Source organism: Agelaius phoeniceus (assembly GCF_051311805.1).
Source record: "Agelaius phoeniceus isolate bAgePho1 chromosome W unlocalized genomic scaffold, bAgePho1.hap1 SUPER_W_unloc_1, whole genome shotgun sequence".
Taxonomy (NCBI): Eukaryota; Metazoa; Chordata; class Aves; order Passeriformes; family Icteridae; genus Agelaius; species Agelaius phoeniceus.
In genome coordinates, this window is record NW_027509866.1 from 10,107,952 (window position 1) to 10,132,539 (window position 24,588).

At 54.3% G+C, this 24,588-nt stretch overlaps 2 protein-coding genes across 2 annotated transcripts in view; both read right to left on the minus strand.

Annotated features, from left to right (window-relative positions):
• Positions 1-24,588, minus strand: part of LOC143692503 (uncharacterized) — a 92,807-nt gene that overhangs the window by 13,725 nt on the left and 54,494 nt on the right. The window lies entirely within an intron of this gene.
• LOC143692423 (olfactory receptor 14J1-like) lies at positions 21,409-22,341 on the minus strand. Its single transcript, XM_077172656.1, has one exon. The coding sequence runs from the start codon at positions 22,339-22,341 to the stop codon at positions 21,409-21,411; it is 933 nt and encodes a 310-aa protein (XP_077028771.1).

The window sequence follows — 24,588 nt, forward strand, 5'->3', positions numbered from 1 at the left end:
GCCCCTGGGCAGTGCCTGAGCTGGGAGGGCTCTGCAGGGCAGAGCTGAGCCCCCAGGGCTGGGCTGGGCTCTGGCAGCCCTGGCAGGGCCCAGCCCTGGGCACAGGGAAGCAGCTGCTGGCAGGGACAGCTCCAGGCAGCAGAGCCCTGGGCAGGCAGTGGGGGGAAAGTGCCCCCAGGCTGTGCTGGGATATTTCAAGTCCTCGCCAAACCCAACTATTCCAAGATTACTTTTCTTACAGATCCACATGCCAAGGCACAGCAAATGTCCAACAGCAGCTGCATCAGGCACTTCCTCCTGCTGGCATTGGCAGACACGTGGCAGCTGCAGCTCCTGCACTTCTGCCTCTTGCTGGGCATCTCCCTGGCTGCCCTCCTGGGCAACGGCCTCATCATCAGCGCCGTAGCCTGCGGCCACCACCTGCACACGCCCATGTTCTTCTTCCTGCTCAACCTGGCCCTCGCTGACCTGGGCTCCATCTGCACCACTGTCCCCAAAGCCATGCACAATTCCCTCTGGGACACCAGCAACATCTCCTACACTGGATGTGCTTCTCAGCTCTTTTTCTTTCTCTTCTTCATCTCAGCAGAGCTTTTCCTCCTGACCATGATGTGTTACGACCGCTACGTGTCCATCTGCAAACCCCTGCACTACGGGACCCTCCTGGGCAGCAGAGCTTGTGCCCACATGGCAGCAGCTGCCTGGGCCAGTGCCTTTCTCTTTTCACTGCTGCACACAGCAAATACATTTTCCCTGCCCTTGTGCCATGCCAATGCCCTGGGCCAGTTCTTCTGTGAAATCCCCCAGGTCCTCAAGCTCTCCTGCTCCAAATCCTACCTCAGGGACCATGGGCTAATTGCCGTTAGTGCCTGCTTGCTATTTGGCTGTTTTGTGTTCATTGTTTTCTCCTATGTGCAGATCTTCAGGGCTGTGCTGAGGATCCCCTCTGAGCAGGGACGGCACAGAGCCTTTTCCACCTGCCTCCCTCACCTGGCTGTGCTCTCCCTGTTTGTCACCGCTGGCACATTTTCCTACCTGAAGCCCCCCTCCATGTCCTCCCCATCCCTGGATCTGGCCCTGTCAGTTCTGTACTCGGTGGTGCCTCCAGCGCTCAACCCCCTCATCTACAGCCTGAGGAACCAGGAGCTCAAGGCTGCAGTGAGAAGACTGATGACTGGAAGCTTTCAGGAATATTAAACTGCTGGAGAATTTCTGCAAACTACTTGTAATAAAACTACTTTTGATACTTCTTGTTGGTTTCATTTTGGAGATTTTTTTCCTTTGTTTTAGTTATTTCATATTGTCCACAAAGAAATGTCACTCCTTGTGCCATTTCTCATTTTGTTTCTCTTCACCTTCCCTGTGGCCACAGACTGTGTCAATGAGGGTCTTCGCTCTTGGTGCATTGAAATGAACTAAAGGATCTCCCAGCAGAGTTTTCTGCAGAGATCCCCTTGTGTTCCCTTCTCTGGAGCAGCAGCAGCAATGTCTGTGTGCAGAGCTGGGGGCAGATCAGTGCTGGCACAGCAGCTCTGCTCCTGCTGGCCACACCATTCCTGATCCAGGCCAGGAGCCATTGGCCTTCTTGGCCACCTGGGCACACTCCTGGCTCATGTCCAGCCTGCTATCCTTTAGTCCCTGCAGGTCCCTTTCTGCCTGGCTGCTCTCCAGACACTCTGTCCCCAGCCTGTAGCACTGGGGCCAAATATCAGGGTCTGGCATTTGGATTTGTTAAACCTCACCTTGTTGGATTCATCCTCTGGATCCAGCCTATCAAGGTTCCTGTGCAGACCACTCCTATGTCCCCTTAGATCCACAATCACATCCAGCTTGGTGTCATCTGCAAAGAAGTCCTTGGTTCCATGGGGCCCCTCAGTGTCACAATGGCCTCTTGGTTACTCCAGGCCCTGCACTGTCACACTGGTCTCCTTGGTTCCATGGGGCCTCAAAATGTGACAATTGTCCCCTTGGTTCTGTGGGACTTCACAGTGTCACGATGTTCTCATTGGTGCTGCAGTTCCACAGTTGCCCCTTGGTTCCATGTGACCCCAGGGTGTCACAATGGCCCCATGGTCTCATGAGGTCCCACACTGTCACCATGGTCCCTGTGGTTCCACAAGTCCCCTCAGTGTCACAATGGACTCCTTGTTTCCACAAGGCCACAAAGTGTCACAACGTTCTTCCAGATCCCTTGAGGCCCCATCATGTGACAGTGGCCCCTTGGTTACACAGGATCCTGCAGTGTCACAATGTCCCCTTAGTGCCATGAGGCCCTGCAGTGTCAGAACGGCCCCTTGGTTCCACTGGGCCCTGCAGTCTCCCAATGGTCCCCTTGGTTTTGCAGTGTCAAAATGGTGAAACCCCTTGGTTACACGAGGCCCTGCAGTGTCACAATGGATTCTGTGGTTCCACGAGGGCCCAGAGTGTCACGGGGCACTCCCTGGGTCCATTTGGCCCCACAGCACCACCATGGACACCTGGTTCTGTGGGGATGCACGGTGTCACCATGGTCCTCTTAGTTCCACGAGGCCCTGCATTGTCACAATGGCCCCAGAGTGTCCCAATCATCAGAGAATGACAGAATCAAATAGGCTGGAAAAGAACTTTGGGATCATCAAGTCCAACCAATGCCCTAATACTGCCTTGTCACCCAGACCATGCCACTGAGTGCCACTGCAGAGGGACAGTGACTCTGCCACCTTCCCCCTGGCCAGCCCATTCCAGTTTCCACTCACCCTTTCTGTGAAGAACTCCTTCCTATTGTCCAGCCTGAGCCTCCCCTGGTGCACCTTAAGGCTGGGTCTTCTTGTCCTGCCCTCCAGCAGATCCACACTCACACCCAGCTTGGTGCCATCTGCAATTTGTGAATGCTGGACTCGATCCCCTCACCCAGACCATCAGTGAAGATATTAAACAGGACTGGGCCCAGCACAGATCCCTGGGGACAGCACCAGTGCCTGGACACCAGCTGGGTGCAGCACCATCCCCACCACTCTCTGGGCCCAGCCTCCAGCCAGCTCTTAAATCTCCCAGCCAGGAGGGAACCTGCCCAAGCCGTGGGCTGCAGCTTTTCCAGGGAATGCTGTCAGAGACAGAGTCAAAGGCTCTGCTGGAGTCCAGGCACACAACATCCACAGCCTTTCCCCCATCCACAGGTGGGTCACCTGGGCATAAAAGGAGACCAGGTTGGTCAGGCAGGACCTGCCACCCCGAAATCCATGCTGGCTGGCTCTGATCCCTGGGCCATCCTGTGGGTGCCCTGTGATGGCACTCAAGGTGATCTGTTCCAGAACCTTGACGGGCACCCAGGTCAGGCTGACAGGCCTGGAGTTCCCCAGCTCCTCCTTCCAGCCCTTCCTGGGGATGGGCTCACACTGGCACCTCCAGTGCTCTGGGCCCTCCCTGCTGAGCCAGGACTGATGGTAAATGATGGAGAGCAGCTTGGGGAGCTCATCCACAGCTCCCTCATCCCCCTGGGATGGATCCCATCTGATCCCATACACCTGTGAGCACCTGAGTGGCTCAGCAGGTCCCCAGCTGCTTCCTCCTGGATTCCAGGGGGCTGTTCTGCTCCCTGTGCCCATCTACCAGCTCAGGAGAACACTTGTCCTGAAAGGAAACCTGTCCCAATATTGAAAATTGAGACAAACAAGGTGTTAAGTAGCTCAGCCTTTTCTTTATCTTTAGTTACTCTATTCTCCACTTTATCCAATAAAGAGTAGAGGTTCTCCTTATCCCATGTTTCGCTATTAATTTATTTATAGACACATTTTCTATTACTTTTCACACAAGTGCACAGGTTAAGCTGTAACTGAGCTTTGAAGTATTTCCTTTTCTTTCTGCATAACCTAATAACATCCTTAAACACTGCCTAAGTTTCCTGACTTTTTGTCCAAAGGTGATGCTCACTCTTCCTTCCCTTGACTTCCCACAAAAGCTCCATGGGCAGCCAGGCCAGTCACTTTCATCACCAGCTCATCTTTTGCCACACTGGGACAGGCTGCTCTTCCCCCTTAAGATTACTTTCTTGAAATGTGTCCATCCTTCTTGGACCCCTTTGATTTAAAGGGCTGCTTCTCTTTAAAAAAATCAGTACCTGATTTTATATTCCCCAAATCAGCATCCTGAACAGGCCAAAGTCTGCCCTTCCTAATTCCAGTGTAGAGGTTTTGTTGCTGCCCCTCCTTCTTTCACAGAACATTGAAAACTTGATTATTTCATGGTCACTGTGCCCCAGGCAGCCTCTGAGCCCCACATCTGCCCCCAGCCCTTCTCTGTCTGTGAACAGCAGCAGACAGAGCTTTCCTTGGCAGTGGGAGTTTTAGCAAAAATTCAGTAAAACAGAAAACTCTTTTAAACCCCAGTGTAGCATTAAGAAGCAGCATTCTTTATTCAGCTGGATGCATGGGGGAGAGCTCCTCCCAAAGCTGTGCAGGCTGAGTACAGGAAAGTTTCTTTTTATTTTCTGTATTTTGCACACATGTTCATTGATTGTCCTGGACTAAACACACATCTGATAATCATTTCCCCAAAATCATTAGCATATTCCCCCTCCCCTTTACCCATGTGTTCTTCTGTCCTGGGGGTCTCTCTGGTGGTCCCTGGTGGTCATGGACCCCAATGTTCCAGTGGGCCTGGCTGAGCTGGCAGGACCCTGAGGCTGCTGAACTTCCAGTTCCCCTTCTCACACAATGGGCCTTGTGTGGTTTCCATAGGCCTGGGGATGTGGAGAACAAGCTCCAGGTGTGAGCTCAGCTGGTGTAGGCAATTGATCATCTGGTAACATGAGGTCACAGAGTGGGCTATGACATCACAGAGTGGGTCATGTGAGGTCATTGATCACCAATGACATCACAGACTGCCTCTGTGATATCCCAGAGCCAGCTGTGACATCACAGGGCAGATGTTTGACATCACAGAGCAGACTATGACATCACTGAGTTGGCTGTGACATCAGAGACCAGCTGTGTGACATTAGAGAATGGGCTGTGACATCCCAGAGGGGCTGTGTGACATCCCAGAGGGGCTGTGTGCCATCCCAGCAGGGCTGTGTCAGGTCACTGGGTTGGTCACTCGGCCCCAGCTCCCCCTCACAGTTTCTCCCAACAAGTCCAATGCTGTCCATGCCCAGCAGGGTCCCTGTCCCCCGGGATCCCCCCGGCCCACCTGGAGCCACAGCCTCCACCAAAGGATGTTCCACAGGATCCACCCCAGAGCCTGACATGGGGACAAGGGGCCAGGGCTGTGTGACCAGGACATCAAGGACGGGGATTCTCCAGGTCACTGTGGCCTGGGTTGGGTTGCCCAGGGCAGGAAAGATGTCTGGCAGCTGGAGCAGGGTCTGGGAAGGGCCTCCAAGGTGGGGCTGGAGCCCTTGGGCTGTGAGCAGAGGCTGAGGGAGCTGGGCTTGTCCAGCCCAGAGCAGGGAAGGCTGAGGGGCTCCTCATCCCAGCCTGGCAGTGCCAGCGAGGAGGGGATGGAGAACACAGAGCCAGGCTCTTCACCGGGGGCCTGGTGGGAGACAAAAGCCAATGGGTGGAAGGGGAAAGAGGGGAGATCAGCCAGGACAGGAGGAGAGGAAATGAGTCAGGCTGGTTTCAGCATTTCCTCAACACCAAGAGCAGCCTGACCTCCCTTCTCCATCCACCACTGACAGCTTTGCAAATGAGGAATTGTTGGAGCTGTTTTGCCCCCACTCCAGGATGAGCATCCTGATACAAGAACTTAATTGTGTTTATATCTATCACAGAATCACTTTTGTCTGAAATTAATTTTAGTATGGAAATCACTTGTCAATGGTGGACTCCTCAGATGCTGCTGGGACATTGCACCTAGCTCAGGGAAGAGCGAGATTGTTATTAAATTGTGTCCTGTTCAACCATGGTCTGTTGGCCATGAGGAGAAACTTTCTGTGCCCCTGAGTCTCACCAGTTCCTGACCCCCAAAGGACACAAACCTGATGAGTTGTGGTTCCCAATCCAGAGGCTGCACTTGCACCTCCCTCCATCCCCAGAGCAGAGCTCCCTTGTACCAGAGAGTCCCTGGCAATGTAGAGATGAAGGAAACAGGACAGGCTAAGGGGATCAGGGGCAGAGCACAGTCAGGGATTTGGGGTTGTTGTGAGCCCAGGACAGGACCTGGCCCTTGGCCTTGGTGAATATCATCCAATTGTCCTGGGCCCATGGCTCCAGCCTGTCCAGATCCCTCTGCAGAGCTTCCTGCCCTCCAGCACAGCCACACTCCCACCCAGCCTGGACTCACCTGGGAACTGACTGAGGGTGCCCTTGAAGGCCTCATCCAGATCAGCAATAAAGAGATTGAATTGATCTGTCCCCAATCCTGAGCCCTGGGGACACCCCTGGATGTGACTCCATTCCTCAGCTGCTCTGAGTTCCAGGGGCTGGATGAGGGAAATGGTGGGGTGTGGGTAGGGACAAAGTGTGATTGATTGTCAGCCATGAAGGGTCTTGATTTTCAAATCTGTTCAGAGTGCATGAGGAGGTGCTGGTGGTCACTATCAAGTGGACATTGCTGATGTCCATTGCTATAAACAGGAAAAGAAAACTTAAACGGGGAAAACAATTCTCTCCGCATTGTTTTCAATATAGTATATTCACTTCGAATACACTTCTGAAATATGTCTAATTAACGAAGGAAGAATTGAAAACTTCAATTATTCCCATGGGATTTTCTTGTTTGGGGGTTTCGAACAAATATTTATGAGCTTTTCCCACTGAATTCCTGAACTGTAGAGCTGAAGAAAGAAGAGGCCTCTGGAGTAATAAAATTCATTAGCAACCTCCAAGTGGCTGAGGATCCATCCCCATGAGAGCAGCAATGAACAGAAATGGGCACAGCTTGGTGGCTGCTGTCCCAGCTTTGGCATGGGCCCTGGGCCTGGAGCAGGAGCAGCTCTTGAGGGCCCCAAGGCCGGGGCTCTTGTGCTGCCCTGGGCAGATGGGATGGCAGCAGGGGCTGCAGAGCTCTCAGCACCTCAGCCCCAGGGGAGCAGGGCAGCCAGGGAGCCTCCTTTGGCCTTGGCCAAGCACCTTCCCCCATGGCTGGGGCTGAGTCCTGTGGCAGCTGCAGCTGCTGCTGTGGCCTTGGCAGGGGCTGAGGCCGTGGGGCCAGTGGCCAGAGCAGCCTGGGCTGAGCAGAGCTGTGGGGCCAGAGCCGGCTGGGCTGGGCTGGGCTCAGAGAGGCCCTTGGTGCTGCCCAGAGCTCAGGGCAGCTGGCAGAGCTTGCAGGGAGCTGGGCTGGGCTCCGAGAGCCTGGCCCAGGAACCATCAGTGTCCATCTCAGCCTGGCTGAGCGTGCAGGGGCAGGACTCAGGCCAGGCCTTGTGGGGCAGGGCCAGCGCCTGTGCAAGGCATTGCAAACAGGCAAGTGGCCCAGAGAGGAGGCTGCTCTGTGCCCTTGGTGGCAGGGACAGAGCAGGGAGGGGGCCCAGGACATTTGTCAGTGCCAGCCTCTGTGCCCATGCGTTGGCAGCCCTGGCTGCTGAGCCCAGCTTTGGCCTGGGCTGAGTTTGGCTGTGGCCCAGCTCCATCCTCCAGCGGGGCTCAGGGCCTGTTCCCGGCCATGGCCAGCCCTGGCTGCCTCTCTGCTGGCCCAGAGGCCGGCAGAGCCCGGGGCAGGGCTGTCTGTGCAGCCCCACAGGTGCCACGGGCTCTGCAGGAGCTGGCAGAGGCTGCCCAGCAGGGAGGCCATGGGGCCCAGAGCCCCAAGGCTGCTGTGGGCACCACGGCACAGGGGCCGTTCCCAGCCGCAATGCTCCTGGCCTGGGCTGGGCCTGCACAGGGGCTGGGCCACCATGGCTGGGCCAGCACAGGGCCACAAAGGGGCCACGCAGCCGCTGCCGGGGCTGACAGCAAGGCCAGGCACACACAAGCAATTGCTGAGCATGGCCTGCGCTGGCCAGGCCTGACTGGGCCAAAGGCAGAGCTCAGCTGCCCTTGGGGGCTGCAGCAACACTCCAGAGCCCAAAGAGTCTCCATGGCTGGGCTGGAGACCAAGGCTGCAGCAGGGAAATGCAGGGCTGCTGCAGGATGGGGAGGCCATTGAATTCCAGCACACACCTCAGCTTTCTGATGATCCCGGCACCATGCTGGGCCCTGTTTCAGACTGGAGCAGAGCAGATGTTGATGGGACAGGAGCTCTGCGAGGCTGTCAGGGACCTGCAGCTTGCAAGGTGCTCTGCTCTCCCTCAGGTGCTCTAGGAGAGATCCAATCCCAGCTGGGCACCTCAGGGAACAAGTGGCACTGCCTGTTCATGGGCACACAGCTGATGTCTGCCTGGAAAGGGGCACAGGTTTTAATGTCTGTTAGTTTAAAATATACAAGCAAATCTTTATTATCTGGGTCACTTGAGTATTTTAAGAAATGGCAATGTTTTCTCACCAGGAACAGGAATTTCCTTGATCTACTGGATTCTCCTACTGATGGCAAGGGAAGAAATACTGATCTTCCCCTCTACCTTTGCCACTGACATTCACTCTAATATTTAATGATCCCCTTCCTTGAGGTGTTTCCAGCTCTCCTGTTTAAATGGCCGTGTCTAAGGACATCTCTTCACTGGATCAGCTGGATCTATGTCCTCCCTGCTACTCTCAGATTTCCTCCTCCAGATGCTCTCTGGTCATTTGAGTGCCTCTCCACTGACTGCTTTCACACTTTGAACTTCACCAAGTGGCCCAATCTTTCTGATGTTAAAAAAAAATATTAATTGAGTATCTCACTGTGGTTGTACCTATCACAGAATTTCCATTTCTTATGTATTTGCTTAAAAACTATTCCTGTTCAGAAGGCTGTTGGGGATGGTGGACATGTCAGATGCTGCTGAGACATCCCAGGGAGCTGAGGGAATTGCTGCGATGGTTCTTAAACTGTTCAAATGTTCAACTTGTGTTTGTCAGCAAGAAACCTTTCTGTGCCTCTGAGTGTCACCAGGCCCTGAGCCCAAAGGACACAAACCTGATGAGTTGTGGTTCCCACTGCAGGGGCTGCACTTGGACCTTGGCTCTGCACAGGAGAGCTCTTCATCCCCTTTCTCTCTTTTCCTCCCTCTGGGTATGGAGGGAGCTCCTGGCTTCAGCCTGTGACTCGTGTGTGCAAAGAGCAAATCTGGGCAGAATGGGGGCAGGGAGAGTTTGGGGGACCTTGGGATCTGTGCTAGGCACAGAAGGTGTTTTCCATTGCTCTGAGACTGTCTGCTGTGCAAAGTGGATTTAATATCCAGCAGAGGAATGACTTTTGCATTTGATGGAGCTGTGCCTTCCCTTGGCTTTGCTGGCTGACAAGAAATGAACATCCCTCTGTGTCTTGGGCAGCTTCTTCTGCAAGGAAAGCAGGTGGGAGTGGGAGCCAAGGGGCTGAAAGCTGCAGGTGCAGCCTGGGCTGGAGGGAGCTGAGATTTGCACAAGGCTGCTCTGAGTGCCAGGGCTTGGATGGGGGAAATGGTGGGCTGGGGGTAGGGACAGAGTCTGATTGATTGTCAGCCATGAAGGGTCTTGATTTGCATATCTATTCAAACTGCATGAGGAGGTACTTGGATTCCGTGTCAATTGGAGGTCGCACATATCAATTTATGAACAGGAAAAAATCCTAAACAGGACCTAAAAAATGTTTTCTCACTGTCTTTTTAAATATATTGCATTAACTTTGAACACACAACTGAAGTCTGTCAAATTAACCACAAAAGATTTGAACACTTAAATGATTCCCAGAGGCTTGGCTTGTTAAGATGTTCTGAATGTTAATGAGCCCTGGGACACTGAATTCCTGCACTGAAGAGCTGAAGGCTGAACAAGCCTCTGGAGCAGGGAAATTCAGCAGCAGCCTCCAAGTTGCTGAGGATGTCAGCAGCCCCCACTGAGGCCATCCCTGCCCAGAGACCGTGGGGGAATGGGCAGACAAGGAGAGCGTCCCTGGGGCTGGGGCAGCACAACTCAGAGGCACCAGCGGCTCCAGCTGGGCAATGGAGTGTGGAATGTGGCTGGGAAAGCCCTGCCTGGGCTGGGCCAAGCAGCACACACAAGCCCTGACCCACATCCACTAAAACACTCTCTCAACAAGACATTTAAAAGGAATTACAATTGTTTGTGTACACTGAGTTGGACGCACTGGAGAAATATCAGCAAGAGATTCTCAGGTGCCCAAAACAACAAAATAGGAACTTTACTGGCAACTTTAGAAAATCAGAGAAACTTTGGCCAAAGGTTTAATACAACATTCAATCAACAAGAAACACTTCTCAAAACATTAACTTTGCTCATTCAACTTCACAAACTCTAAGCCTGTTCTGTTTTAAGTTACTCAAGTTTTGCAAGAAGAGGGAATAAGAAAAAGACAAATAAGATTCAGAGAAGCACACACAGAGCTTCATCTCCTGGATTCCAGCAGTGTTCCAATGGAAATTCCAAGAGGAGGTAGGGGCAAGATGTGCGCTTGCCTTGTGGTCAGCCTTCAATACCCCTTGGTCTTCCTGGGCCCTTCCCCCAGGTGGGGCTTGGGCTCATTTGGTCCCTCAGGAGCTGGGCTGGGGCTGCAGAGGTGGCTGTGGAGCATTGCCTGTGCTGTGCCAGGGACTGGCAGCCACTGCTGGGCTGGGATAGAGGCTCTGGGGGGATTGGGGTTCCAGGGCAGGGCTGGGGTTCCAGGGCAGGGCAAGGCTGAACCTACCCCTTCCTCCCCTACACATAAAATGTTTTGAGCCAACAGTCTCCTCCAGTCTCTCACAATAAGGCAATGTTGGAGGTGGAATTCCATTCTGGCCACGGGCACTGGGACAAGAAGGACAGTTCTTTTCCATAGGAAGGAAAGCACAGAGCCCCAGTGTTTGGAAGGCAGGTGAGAGCCTAAGTAGGCCATGGCCAGGCAGACTTCTGAAGAATTGCAGATTTTGTATTGGACCAGTCTTTCAATTAAGGGAATTTTGAAGGTGGAAACTCAGTCTCAGCCATGGGCACCTGGAGAAGCAGGACAGTTCTTTCCCATAGGAAGGAAAGCACGGAGCCTTCCCCAGTGTTTTTGGGGACAGATGAGAGGTGACCCTTGTGAAACCATTGCCAGCCAGACCTGTCCAGACAATATTCCTATTGGAATAGTCCCTGGATATAAGGGAATTTGGAAGTGAAATCCCAAATCTGGCCAGGGTGCCTGGAGGAGAAGGACAGCTCTTTTCCATAGGAAGGAAAGCACGGAGCCCCAGTGCTTCAACAGCAGATGAGAAGAGACCCTCAACATGCCAAGGTCAGCTGGACCAGTCAGGCAGCCCATGGGAGGCCAAACCAGCCACACCTGTTCTGTGCTCCCTTGGTTTTGTGGGCCCCACAGTGCCACAATGGTGACTGGTTTCTATGGGGTCCAGTGTCCGGCAGTGTCACAATGGCAAAGTCCTGCAATATCACAATGGACCCTTGGTTTGATGGGGTCCCACAATGTCACAGTGGCCCCAAGGTTCCATAAGACTCTGCAGTTTCACAATGGTCCCACTTATTCCACAACACCTTGCAGTGTCACAATGGTCTCCACAGTTCCACAGGCCCCACAACGACATGGGATTCCTCTGTTCCATGAGCCCTGCAAGGTCACAATGGACCTTTGGACCCTGGGGGTTTGTGTCCGTTGTGACAATGGTCCCCAGTGTCACAATGGACCATTGATGACTGGAGGCCCCTCTGTGTCACCCTGGAGCTTTGGTTCCATGTAGCCCTGCAGTGTCACAATGAACCCTTGGTTGAATGGGGTTCCACAATGTCACCATGGTCCCAAGTTTCCATGCAGCCTTGCCATGTCACAATGGTCTCCTTTGCCTCTACAGTGTCACAATGGACCCCTGATGACACGAGGTTCCACAATGTCACAATGGACCTCTGGTACCATGCAGCCCTGCAGTGTCACAAAGGAATTTTGGTTTCATGAGGCCCCACAGTATCACAGTGGTCCTCTTGGTTGTGTGGGGACCCCCAGGGTCACAATGGTCTCACTGGTTCCATGAGGCTGTAAATTGTCCTGATGGTGTCTCCATGGTTCCATGAGGCCTTGCAATGACACAATGGACCTTTGGCCCCATTATGAGACCATGGGGTCTCACAGTGTCACAATGGACCCTTGGTTTGATGGGGCCTCTCAGTGTCACAATGATCCCTACATTCCTTTGAGCCCCACAGCGTCAGTACGGCCCCCTTGGTTCCATGAGGCCCAGCAATGTCACAGTGCTCTCCATGATTCCATGAGGCCCCACAGTGTCACAATGGTCCCTTGGTCTCACAGGGCCCCACAGGGTCACAATGCTCCCTTGGTTCCATGGGCCCTGTGCTGCTGCATTCCCCCCTCCCCTTCTCAGGCCACCCTGCCAGCTGAGAAATGCTCCTTGGGGCTCGGCCTTGGCCAACAGCCCCTGGGCTCAGCTCCTCTGCAGCTCATCACAAACACTGTCTGCTCCAGGCACTGCTGCTGCCCAACCAGCTCCTGCTTTCTGGAGGAGCAGCCCTGGGAACTGGTTTTGTTCCCTCAGTGGCACAACATCCCTGTTCTCACACTGCCAAAGAAAGCTGTTGGTGCCAAGTGTGGCCAGGATGAACCATTGCTGGGACTGAAGCCCCTCTCTTGGGGCCCTGCAAACAGCGCTCCAAAAGGAGCCCTTGGAGCTCTCCTGGGCCAGCGACTCCCTCTGAGTGGGGCCTCTCCCAGCCAGGAACTCTCCCGTTTGCTGCACTCGGGGATCCCCAACAACGACGGAGCCTGGGCTGATCCCCCCACTCCTCCATGCTCAACCCTTCACCCGCTGGGGAGATGCCAAAGGATCCACAGGGAGCATTTCCTGCCCTCAGGGGAATTTCTCCCAGGTGCCTTGCACTGACTCTTTGTGTCTGTGTGCACACAGGAGTGCCTGTGCTGGGGAAATGTGGCAGAAATGCTGCTCTCTGAGGGCTTTGAGTGCCTTGGACAGCTGAGACAGTCAGGCCTGTAAGTGAGATTAAGTCATGAGGTCTAAGCGAAGTTAAATGCTGCTAAGAGTTTTTCCTTTGCTAAGCTGTTATGTTTAATAAAAGTTATTGGCTAAGTAAAATGTTGTTACGTATTATTCCACTGTTAAATCATTAAGTCATAGGTTGTAAGTTAGGTTAAGTACTGTTAAGTGCTGTTCATTGGCTAAATTGTGAAGTTGAAGGTATCAGTTAAGGTTAAAGTATCAGTTAAGTCCTGTTGAGTTTGAGCTCTTTTAAGCTTTTAAACCGTATTCCTTTTATCCTTGCCCTCACTCTCCTTTTGTCATACACAAACACAGAGGGACAGTTCTCTGTTCATTTCTGGTTTGATTGCCTGGATTTTGTTTGGTTTTGTTGTTGCTTTGTTTCCTTGGTGTGCCTGAAGCGTCCAGTCAGGAGCAGAGGGACTCTTGCCAAGGAACTTTGTGGGGCAGTCCCTTAATATTCAATCTGGTTTTTGCTGATCCCTTGCTGGGGATTTTTTCAGCGCTCTCAAGGCCTCGTTGGTACCAGGGTGAAGGAGCCCTGGCCCAGGCTCTGGCCCTGGGGGACACGGGGACGCTGCCGGGGGGTCCCTGTCCCCCTGTGTCACTCCCAGGCCCCAGCCCCCGTCCCCGTGTCAGGCTCTGGGGTCGATCTCGTGGAACATCCTCTGGGGGAGGCTGCGGCGCCGGGGGCGGGGGGACCCGGGGGGACAGGGGACCCCGCTGTGCACGAGCAGGGTTGGACTGCTCTGGGGGAACTGTGAGGGGGGCCGGGGCAGAGTGACCTCCCCAGTGACCTCACACAGCCCCTGTGATATCACATAGCTACTGTGATGTCACACAGCCATCTGTGACGTCACACAGCAACCTTTGATGTCACAGAGCCAACTCTGGGATATCACCCTGGAATGTCATGCAGCTGCACTGTGATGTCACAGAAGACTCTGTGATGTCAGAAAGTCACCCTGTGATTCCACAATCTGTTCTGTGATGTCATAGCCTGCTCTATGATGTTACACAGCCAGCCAGTGATGTCACAACCCTCTCTCTGATGTCACAGAGCCACCCTCTATGAATGCAGGATCTGCTCTATGGCCTCACACCCTACACTATGATGTCACAGACAGCTGTGTGATGTCACAACCCTCTCAGTGATGTCACAAAACCCTCTCTGTGATGTCATATTGCCACTTTGTAAGGTCACAGTACACACTTTGACCTCACAGCTAGCTCTATGATATCATACAGCCATGCCATGATGTCACAGCCTGCTCTGTGATGTCACAGAATCCCCTCTATGATGCCATAGCTGCTCAATGACCACACACAACAAACTCTGTCATGTCATAGCCCAATCTGTGACCTCACACAGCCCACTCTGTGCTGTCACACAGCCCCTTGCTGACATCACAGCTGCTCTGTGCCTCCATGACACATCCACAGAGGAGCTGCTGTGACACAGCCCCCTCTGGGACATGCCACAGCCCCTGCCAGTGCTGAGCCCCTGGGAACTCTGTCTGTGCCCTGCTGCTGTCCCTGAGGGGCCCTGGTAGTGCCTCAGCCCTGCTGGGCTGTGCACAGGAGCTGCTCCTGGCCAGAGCTGTCTCTCTGCAGCTCTGCTGCCCTTGCCAGGAGCTGCCTCTGGGCCAGGAGCCCGCCCCAGCTCGGCAGCACAGACACAGCATGAGGACTGTAATGACCCTCTGGGGCTTTGGTGCTCTTTGTGTCTTCCATGGCCAAAGTGCTGCCCAAGTTGGCTCTGGCAGGGCTGTCTTGCAGCTGCTACCCATCCCTGTGCCCTGTGCAGCCCAGGCTGTCCTACGGTGTCCATGCCCTGCACCTCTGTCCCTGCAGGCTGTCGGCATCCCCCGGCTGCCCCACCTGGCTGGGCCCTTCCTTTGCTGACAGCTCTGCCTCCTGCCTGCCTCTGCCTGCCCACACAAAGCCTTGGCCTTAATATCAAAAGGGTTAATTCAATTTTTACTGTGCCTGTGAACTTTCACAGAGAAACCAGGCATGCAGGGGCTGCTTTCCCAGCAAGAATGGGTGGAAGAGAAGATGAAGACATCTGGCTCAAGAATGCAGTGATAGAAAAAGCAAGAGCTGAATCTGGAAACTTGGGGTGGGTTTTATGGAAATGGGTACATTTTAATATACACATAGTGACTCTATATAAGCTATACACTTGTAGAATCATGTGTCCACTCACTGGACCTCAGGCCTGAATAAATGATTTTCTCTCAAACACAAAGTTAGTGCTAAGGAGTCTTATTCTGATATTTTGGCCATTTGGTGACAGCAGAGGCTGACAGAACCAAGGATCCAGCTGTGACACTTGGAACCTCATGGAACAAGGGGTCCATGGTAACATTGGGGAACTCAGATCATTGTTGACAATGTGAAAGCTCATGGAATCAAATTCCATTGTGGCACAGCAGGGCTGCTTGGAACCAAGGGTTCACTGAGGTTCTGTAAGGTTTCACAGAACCAAGGAGACCATTTTGATGCTGTGAGGCCTCATGGAACCACCTGCCACTGTGACAAGCGGGGCCACATGGAGCCAAGGGGCCACTGAGACACTGAGGAACCTCATGGAACCAAAGTCTATTGTGTTGCATTGGAACCTCATGGAACCAAAGGTCCATTGTTACACTGTGGGGCCCTGTGGAACCAGTGGGACCATGGTGACACCATAGTGCTCCATGGAACCAAGGGACCATGGTGACACTGTGGTGCTCCATGGAACCAAGGGGCCATTCTGATTCTGCTTTGCCTCATGGAACCAAGGGGCCACTACGACACTGCAGGGCCTCGTCAAACTAAGGCAGCCTTGTGACACTGCGGGCCCCCTTGGAACCAAGGGTCTATATGGATATTGCAGGCTCTCATGGAACCACGGAGAACATTATGACCCTTTGGAACCCATTGTAACCAAGGGGCCATTGTAGCACGGCAGGGCCTCATGGAACCAAGGGGACCACAGTGACACTGTGGGGCTCCATGGAACAAAGGGGCCAATCTGACACCGTGGAATCAAGGAGGCCATTGCTGTGCTACAGGACATCATGGAACCAAGGAGATCATTGCTGTGCTACGGGGCATCATGGAACCAAGGAGGCCATTATGACACATGGGGGCCCATGGAACCAAAGAACCATCATGGCACTGCAAGGTCTCATGGAACCAAGGAGACCACTGCTATGCTATCCCCGGGGCATCATGGAACCAAGGAGACCATTGTGTCACATGCGACCTCGTGGAACCAAAGGACCATTGTGGCACTGCAGGGCCTCATGGAACCAAGGGCACAATAGTGACACTGTGGGGCTCCAAGGGAACAAGGGGGCATTCTTAAAGTGCAGAACCAAGGAGGCTGTTGTGACACTCTGGGGCATCATGGAGTGGAGGGTCCATTGTGAAACAGCATGGCATTGTGAAACCATGGGGGCAATTTTTACTTTGAGGCCTTATGAAGCCAAAGAGCCATCGTGGCACTTTGTGTCCCCATGGAACCAAGGAGTCCATTGTGACACTACAAGACCTCATTGAAGCAAGGAACCATTGTGGCAATGTGGAGTCTTGGCAGGCCAAGGGGCAGTTGTCAAACTGTGTGGCACTATGGAACGAGGAGTCCATTGTGACACTACAGGGCCCAATGGAACTAAGGATTCATGGAACAGTGCAGGACCCCATGGAACCAAAATTTCATTGTGACATTGCAGGGCCTCATGGAATACTGAAGCCCATTGTGACACTTCAAGGCCTCATTGAACCAAGGGGCTCTGCAGGACCAAGTGGAACCAAGGAAATAATTTTGACACTGCAGGGTCTTGTTGAACCAAGGGTCCATTGTGATATTGTGGTACCAAGGAGACCCCTGTGACACGGTGAGGTCTTATGGAAGCAAAAGTGGGACAATTGTGATGCTTTGGGGCCCAATGGAAGCAAGGGGCCAGTGTGACACAGCTGGGCCTCCTGCAGCCAAGGGGCCCCTGGGATCCTGAGGACCGCAAAAGAATCAAGAGGCCATTGAGACACTCTGCAGCCTCATGGAACCAAGGGGGCCATTGTGTCATTGTGCAGCTCCATGGAAACAAGGAAACCATTTTGACACTGCAGGGCCCCATGGAAACAAGGGGCCAGTGTGATACAGTGGAGCCTCATGGTACCAAGGATCCAATATGACACCACCATTATGACACTGAGGGGCCTTGTGGATCCAAGGGAACAGGTAACAGGTTTGGTTCGCCTAGCCAGACTAGCTCAACTGACCTGAACATGTTGAAGGTCACTTCTCATGTGTCCCCAAAACACTGGGGCTCTGAGATTTCATTCAGATAGAAAAGAACCATCTGTCCTGCCCAGGCACCCATGGCCAAAATTGGTACTTCACAAAAATACCCTGTATGCAAGAGTTTCTCCCAGACAAAAGCTGCCAGGACAGACAGGCCTGGCTCACCTTGGCCTCTGGTGGCCGCCTCTAATCTGCCCTGGAAACACTGGGGCTCTGTGTTTTCCATCCTATGGGAAAGAACTGGATGTCTCATCCAGATGATCATGGCTAAAATCGGGATTGTGCCCCCAAAATTTGTATATCCAAGATACGGTATCCAAGATATTTATTGTTATGTTGCTCCTAGATGAAAGCTGCCAGGACAGACAGATCTGGCTGGTCTTGGCCTCTGGTGGCTGCTGTTCATCAGCCCCTGAAACACTGGGGCTCCGTGCTTTCCTTTCTGTGGAACCATGGTGACACTTCAGGGCCTCATGCAACCATTGTGACCCTGCAGGGTACCATGGATCTAAGGGGCCACTCTGACACTGTGGGGCCTCGTGGAACCAAGGTCATCATTGTGGTTCTGTTGGGCCACATGGTCCCAAGGGGCCAGTGTGAAGCAGCAGGGCTTTGTGGAACCAAGAGGCCATTGCTGCATTTCAGGGCCTCGTGGAGCGAAATGGCCGTTGTGATCCTGCGGGGCACCGTGGATCCATGGAGAGCATTGTGGCAGTGCAAGGCCCCATGGAATCATGGAGAGCATTGTGACACTGTGGGGCCCCACAGAACCAAAGGAACATTGTGACCCTGCAGGGCCTCATGGAAGCAAGGAGACATTGTGACACTACGGGAATTTCTGGAAACAAGGGGATCATTGTTGCACTACTGGACCCATATGGAACCAAGGGGCCATGGTGACACAGCGAAGCTTCATGGAACCCAAAGACCATTAGGACACTGTGGGGCCTTGTGGAACCATGGAGATCATTAAGATCCTTAAGGACTTGTGTAACCAAGGGGACATTATGACACATTAGGACATCATGGGAGCAAGGAGCCATTGTGACACTGCAGGGCCCTTTGGAAGCAAGGGAACACAAAATAGGTATGGCTGCCTTGGTCTCCCAGGGATCACCTGACAGGTCTGGCTGATCTAAGAGGACCATGGTGACACTGTGTATGACACGGTAGCACAGAGCCAAGGGGCCACTGTGACACTGTGGGGCTGAATGGAAGCAAGGAGTCCATGGTGAGTCTGGGTCCAAGTGGAACCACAGAGGCCACTGTGACACTGCAGGGCCTTGTGGAACCAAGGGGCCATTGTGCCTCTGCGGAACCAAGGAGAGCCTTGGGAGAGCCTGGGGACAATGGAATCAAGGGGCCATTGCTCCATTGCAAGGACTCCGGGAAAGGAGGGAACAATTGTGACACTGTGGAGCCTGATGGAACCAAGGGTCCCTGGTGACACTGCAGGATCTTGTGTCACCAGGGCTCCATTGTGACACTGCAGCACCAAGGAATTCATTGGGGCACTCTGAGGCCTCATGGAACCACAGAGGCCACTGTGACCCTGCAGGGCCCTGTGGAACCATGCAGAGCATTGTGACAGAGCAGGACCTGGTGTCATGATGGGGCCATTGTGACACTGCAGGGCCCCATGGAACCAAGGGGCCAGGGCTGCTCCTCAGGGACTCCTGGAATGAAGGAAACATGTTTGACACCATGGTGGCCCTTGGGACCAAGAGGCCATTGTGCCACTGTAGAACCAAGGAGAGCATTGCCGCACTGCCAGACATCATGGAACCAAGGATCCACTGTGACACTGCAGGGCCCAAGGATCCAAGGGACTTTGTGACTCCAAGGGGTCTCATGGAACCAAAGGGACATTGTGACACTGGCAGGCCTCATGGAATCATGGAGAGCATTGGGACACTCTAGGGCCTCATGGAACCGGGGTGACACCAAGTTGTCTGGGAGTGTGCATCTGCTGGAGGGTAGGAGGGCTCTGCACAGGGCCCTGGACAGGCTGGATCCAGGGCCCAAATCCAAAAAAGATGAGGTTTAACCAGTCCAAGTACTGGGGCCTGCACTTTGGCCACAACAACCCCTGCAGCTCTACAGGCTGGGGACAGAGTGGCTGGAGAGCAGCCAGGCAGAAAGGGACCTGCAGGGACTGATGGACAGCAGGCTGGACATGAGGCAGCAGTGTGCCCAGGTGGGCAAGAAGGCCAATGGCTCCTGGCCTGCCTCAGGAATGGTGCGGCCAGCAGGAGCAGGGCAGGGATTCTTCCCCTCTGCTCGGCAATGATTGGGCAGCACCTCGAGTGCTGTGTCCAGTTCTGGGCACCCCGATTTTGGAAGGACATGGAGGGGCTGGAGTGTGTCCAGAGAAGGGCAACAAGGCTGGGGAGGGGTCTGGAACACAAGTCCTGTGAGGAGTGGCTGAGGGAGCTGGGGTTGTTTATCCTGGAGAAGAGGAGGCTCAGGGGAGACAAGGCAGTGTCAGGGCACAGGTTGGACTTGATGATCTCCAAGGTCTTTTCCAGCCTTGCTGATTCTGAATTCTCTGAAAGCACCCTTGGAGCAGTTGCAGGATGAGCCCTGGGCCTCCTCTTCAGCAGCTACAGCAGCCCAGGTCCCTCAGCTTCTCCTGGCAGCCCCAAAGCCCCTCCTGTCAGTCCTGCAGAGCCTCTGCAGCTCCTCCTCATTGCCCAGAACAGGGAGCCCCAGAGCCAGACACAGCAGCCCAGATGTGCCCCGCTGGCCTGGGGTGCCTCTGGCAAGGAAGCAGCAGCAGGCACTGCAGGAGCCTGCAGACAATTCCTGCAGCACTTGTAGGATGATCCTGCTGCCCAAGGGACGTTCCCATGGGGCCAAGTCAGGAACTGCAATGGGGAGTGGGGCCAGAGAGGAAAGGGCAAACAGGAATGGGCTGTTTGCAGGGCAGGGAACAGGGCTGGGAAGGAAGAAGAAATTTGTACAAGTGAATAGTAAAGAAAGCAAAGAGAAGCCAAGGAAATGGTCAGGGCAGTTTGGGGGTGGCTGCCAGGCAGCCCTGGCTCTGTGCAACAGCGTCTGCAGTGGCACAGGAAACTCCCAGCTGATGGGAACAAACTTTCTGGCTGAGTGCAGAGGCCAGGACAAAGCTGAGTGGTTTCCCTGGTGTCCCGCAGGCCTTGTTGGCCCCAGGGGCTGATGGCATTTGTGCTCCCTCAGGTTCATGTCCCCACAGCAACAGCATGGGGGTGCTGGCCCTGCTGTGTGCAATGCAAACAGGGGCTGCTGAGGCAGTGCTGCCGTGCCTGTGCCTGCAAGGATGGGGCACCTGTGTGAGCTGGGGGAGAGGCCAGGGCTGCAGAGGGGGGATGTTGTTGGCAGCTGCATGAGGACGCTCTGGGACGCTGCCCTGGGCTGTGCAGCGCACTGGGCATGGATCAGCCCCTGCTCTGCTGCTCCTTCCCGTCTGGCCCAGGGCCCGTGCAGAGCCCCAGCCATGCTGTTTGCCCCCAGCCCGCCCACGGCCAGCCTGGGGCTGCTGACGGGGGTTTCTGTGCTGAGCATTGGCCTGGCCGTGTTCTTGAGAGAGCCTGGGCAAGGAGCCTGGAGCCCCCAGGGCCTGGCCTGAGGCGTCAGCGCTGCCCCAGCAGTGCCCATGGCCTGTCCCTGCTGCAGCCCCGGCACTGCCACCCCCAGGGCTGTGCCCGGCCCCGAGAGCACTCAGGCCCTGCAGCAACACCAGGGCCACCAGGGCAGCGGGGCAGGGCCACGGCAGCAGCACTGGCAACACCAAGTGCTGCTGCTGCTGCTGCTGCTGGGCACAGCTGCTGGGCCAGCACTGATCTGCCCCAGCTCTGCACACAGACATTGCTGCTGCAGCTCTACAGAAGAGAACAAAAGGGCATCTCTGCAGAAAACTCTGCTGGGAGATCCTTTAGCTCCTTTAAAGGCACCAAGAGCGCAGCCCCTCATTGACGCAGTCTCTGGCCACAGGGAAGGTGGAGAGAAACAAAATGAGAAATGGCACAAACACTGACATACCTGGTGGACAACATTTAAAAAAAAGTAAAATAAAGAAAAAGAACCTCCAAAATGAAGCCGAGAAGAAGTATCCAAGATGCCTTTTATTACAAGTGATTTACAGAAATTGGCCAGCAGTTTAATGTTTCTGAAACCATCCAGTCATCAGACTCAATACTGCAGCCTTTAGATCCTGGTTCCTCAGGCTGTAGATGAGGGGGTTCAGGGCTGGAGGCACCACCGAATACAAAACTGACAGGGCTAGATCCAGGGATGGAGAGGAGATAGAGGGGGGCTTTAGGTGAGCAAAGATAATAGTGCTGAGGAACAGGGAGAGCACGGCCAGGTGAGGGAGGCAGGTGGAAAAGGCTCTGTGCCGTCCCTGCTCAGAGGGGATCCTCAGCACGGCTCTGAAGATCTGCACATAGGAGAAAACAATGAACACAAAACAGACCAAACCTAAAGAGACACTGACAGCAATGAGCCCCAGTTCCCTGAGGTTTGAGTGTGAGCAGGAGAGCTTGAGGATCTGAGGGATTTCACAGAAGAACTGGCCCAGGGCATTGCCATGGCACAGGGGCAGGGAAAATGTATTGGCTGTGTGCATGAGAGCATTGAGAAAGGCACTGGCCCAGGCAGCTGCTGCCATGTGGGCACAAGCTCTGCTGCCCAGGAGGGTCCCGTAGTGCAGGGGTTTGCAGATGGACACGTAGCGGTCGTAGCACATGATGGTCAGGAGGAAAAGCTCTGCTGAGATGAAGAACATAAAGAAAAAGAGCTGAGGAGCACATCCATTGTAGGAGATGTTGCTGGTGTCCCAGAGGGAATTGTGCATGGCTTTGGGGACAGTGGTGCAGATGGAGCCCAGGTCAGCGAGGGCCAGGTTGAGCAGGAAGAAGAACATGGGCGTGTGCAGGTGGTGGCCGCAGGCTACGGCGCTGATGATGAGGCCGTTGCCCAGGAGGGCAGCCAGGGAGATGCCCAGCAAGAGGCAGAAGTGCAGGAGCTGCAGCTGCCGCGTGTCTGCCAATGCCAGCAGGAGGAAGTGCCTGATGCAGCTGCTGTTGGACATTTCTTCTGTCTTGGCATGGGGATATGTTAGAAAAGTAATCATGGAATAGTTGGGTTTGGAGAGGGCTTGAAATATCCCGGCACAGCCTGGGGGCACTTTCCCCCCACTGCCTGCCCAGGGCTCTGCTGCCTGGAGCTGTCCCTGCCAGCAGCTGCTTCCCTGTGCCCAGGGCTGGGCCCTGCCAGTGCTGCCAGAGCCCAGCCCAGCCCTGGGGGCTCAGCTCTGCCCTGCAGAGCCCTCCCAGCTCAGGCACTGCCCAGGGGCAGCTCTGGCTCTGCAGGCTCTGATGGCAACGTCAGAGGAAACCTGAGGAGGCTGGAAAAGTGACACTGATGCAGCCTCTAAAGGGGCTCTGTTCTGATTTCTGTCATTGCCTGCTTTATTCAGATCAGAGAGAAATTATTTTTTTTTTCCACCTGAACTCAGCAATGAATATCTATGTGCAGTTTCCCATCCAGGCAACCCACAGCAGTAAAATAAAAAGCAGGATTTTCCCTTTTATGCAGCCCCTGCCTTACTGTGCTCCCTGTATAATCTACCTGAAAATGTTCTGCAGTTAAATGCCATGCTGGAAGCACTCCTGAACAATGCAGCATCCTCCCCACACAAGGAGAACACTCCCAAGCCTCACCATCTGTCTCCTCCCAGCCAGATCTTGTCCCCCAGTGCTGGGAGCAGCTGCCAGGGCTGGCTGAGAGCTGTCCCTGGCAGGCAGCAGAGTCCCTGCCCCAGCACAGCGCCCTGGGCTGCAGGACCCTGCTCTGCAGGACAGCCCTGGGCACCCCTGGCTGCTCTGCACAAGAGACAAGCAGAGAATGTACTCACAGGCCCTGCAGGCATTGGCATGTTCCAGCTTGAGGAGATGGCTCCAGGAGCTGCAGCTGCATTGTCCTGCAGCCAGAGGTTCCTGTGCCAAGGGCTGGCAGTGATTGTGCCCCAGGCACTTCTCAGCCCCTTCCCAGCCCTGACTGATTGAAGCTCTCTGTGCCTCTCTGCTGTGCCCAGGCTGGCTGCAGGCAGTGCCCCAGCCCTGCTGGGCTGGCACAAGAGCTGCTCATCAAGAGAAATTTGCTTTTGAAGCTGTTCTTGGTGAGCAGGAGCTGCCTCTGTGCCAGGAGCCCAGCCCAGCTCAGCAGCACAGACACAGCACAAGGACTTTAATCAGCCTCTGGGCCTTTGTGCTCAGGCCCTGAACATCAGTCCCTGAGAGGGAGCTGAAGAAACCTCTCGGGAACTCCAAGGCAGAATCCAACTCCAAAGTTTCTTGGACTTTTAATGGGTCCCAGAGAGGGACACGACTGAGCAAGTGTCCCCAGGCCCCAGGCAGAGCAGAGAACTGCAGGCAGTGATGACAGGTGGGGACAAAGAGAAGCCAAGTCTTGGTGCCCTGGGGCACAGCAGGGTCTGTGCCAGCAAGGGCTGGGAGGAGACACCTTGTCCTGAGGCCCTGGGGCCTCCTGGCACAGCCCCAGCCAGGCTGGGCACTGTCAGCCCCTTGTGCTGCCCTCAGCATCCCCCCCTAGCCCACATCTCAGTGGCCTCAAGGATCTGCTGCAAGGAGTCCCTGGGGAGCCTTGCTCAGCAATGGCCCTGGGGGCTCCTTCATGCTCCCTGCAGGGGCTGCAGGTTTTTCAAAGGACTTTGGCTTTGGCTTTTGCCTTGGAGTCTCTGAGAGGTTTGTGCAATCATGGCTCCAATTATCTGCTGTAATTAGTCCCTGGAGAGGCTTTGTCATTAACAACACTTAGTGGGGCTCATTAATGCTTCAAGGTACTCCAGTTATTTGAAGGTACTTGGTGTTTCCCTTTTGATACAGACTCTGTGAGAGGTTTGTGCAATCATGGCCCCAATTAACGGCTTTAACGAGTCCCTTGAGAGCTTTGCACTGCCACTCAGTGGGGCTCATTAATGCTTTGAGATGCTCAAAATTTTAAAGGTAGTTTGGAATTTCCTTTCCATATTGAGACTCTTAGAGGTTTTTGGTTAATCCTGGCCTCCAATTCTCTCCTCCAAGATGTCCATGAGAAGCCTGTGTTGGGGATGGACCTCAGTGGGACCCATTCATGCTTTGAGACACTTTGGGGTTTTCTTCTGACTTTGACTCCTGGAAAGGTTTGTGCAATCTCCTCTCAGGCCCTGAGGTTCCAGGGCTCAGCTCCAAATGCACCACAGGGCTCATCAGGATGCAGCAAGTCCTGACAAACCATGGCTCTGCCTTGATTTCCCTCTGCTCTAATGCAGTTTATC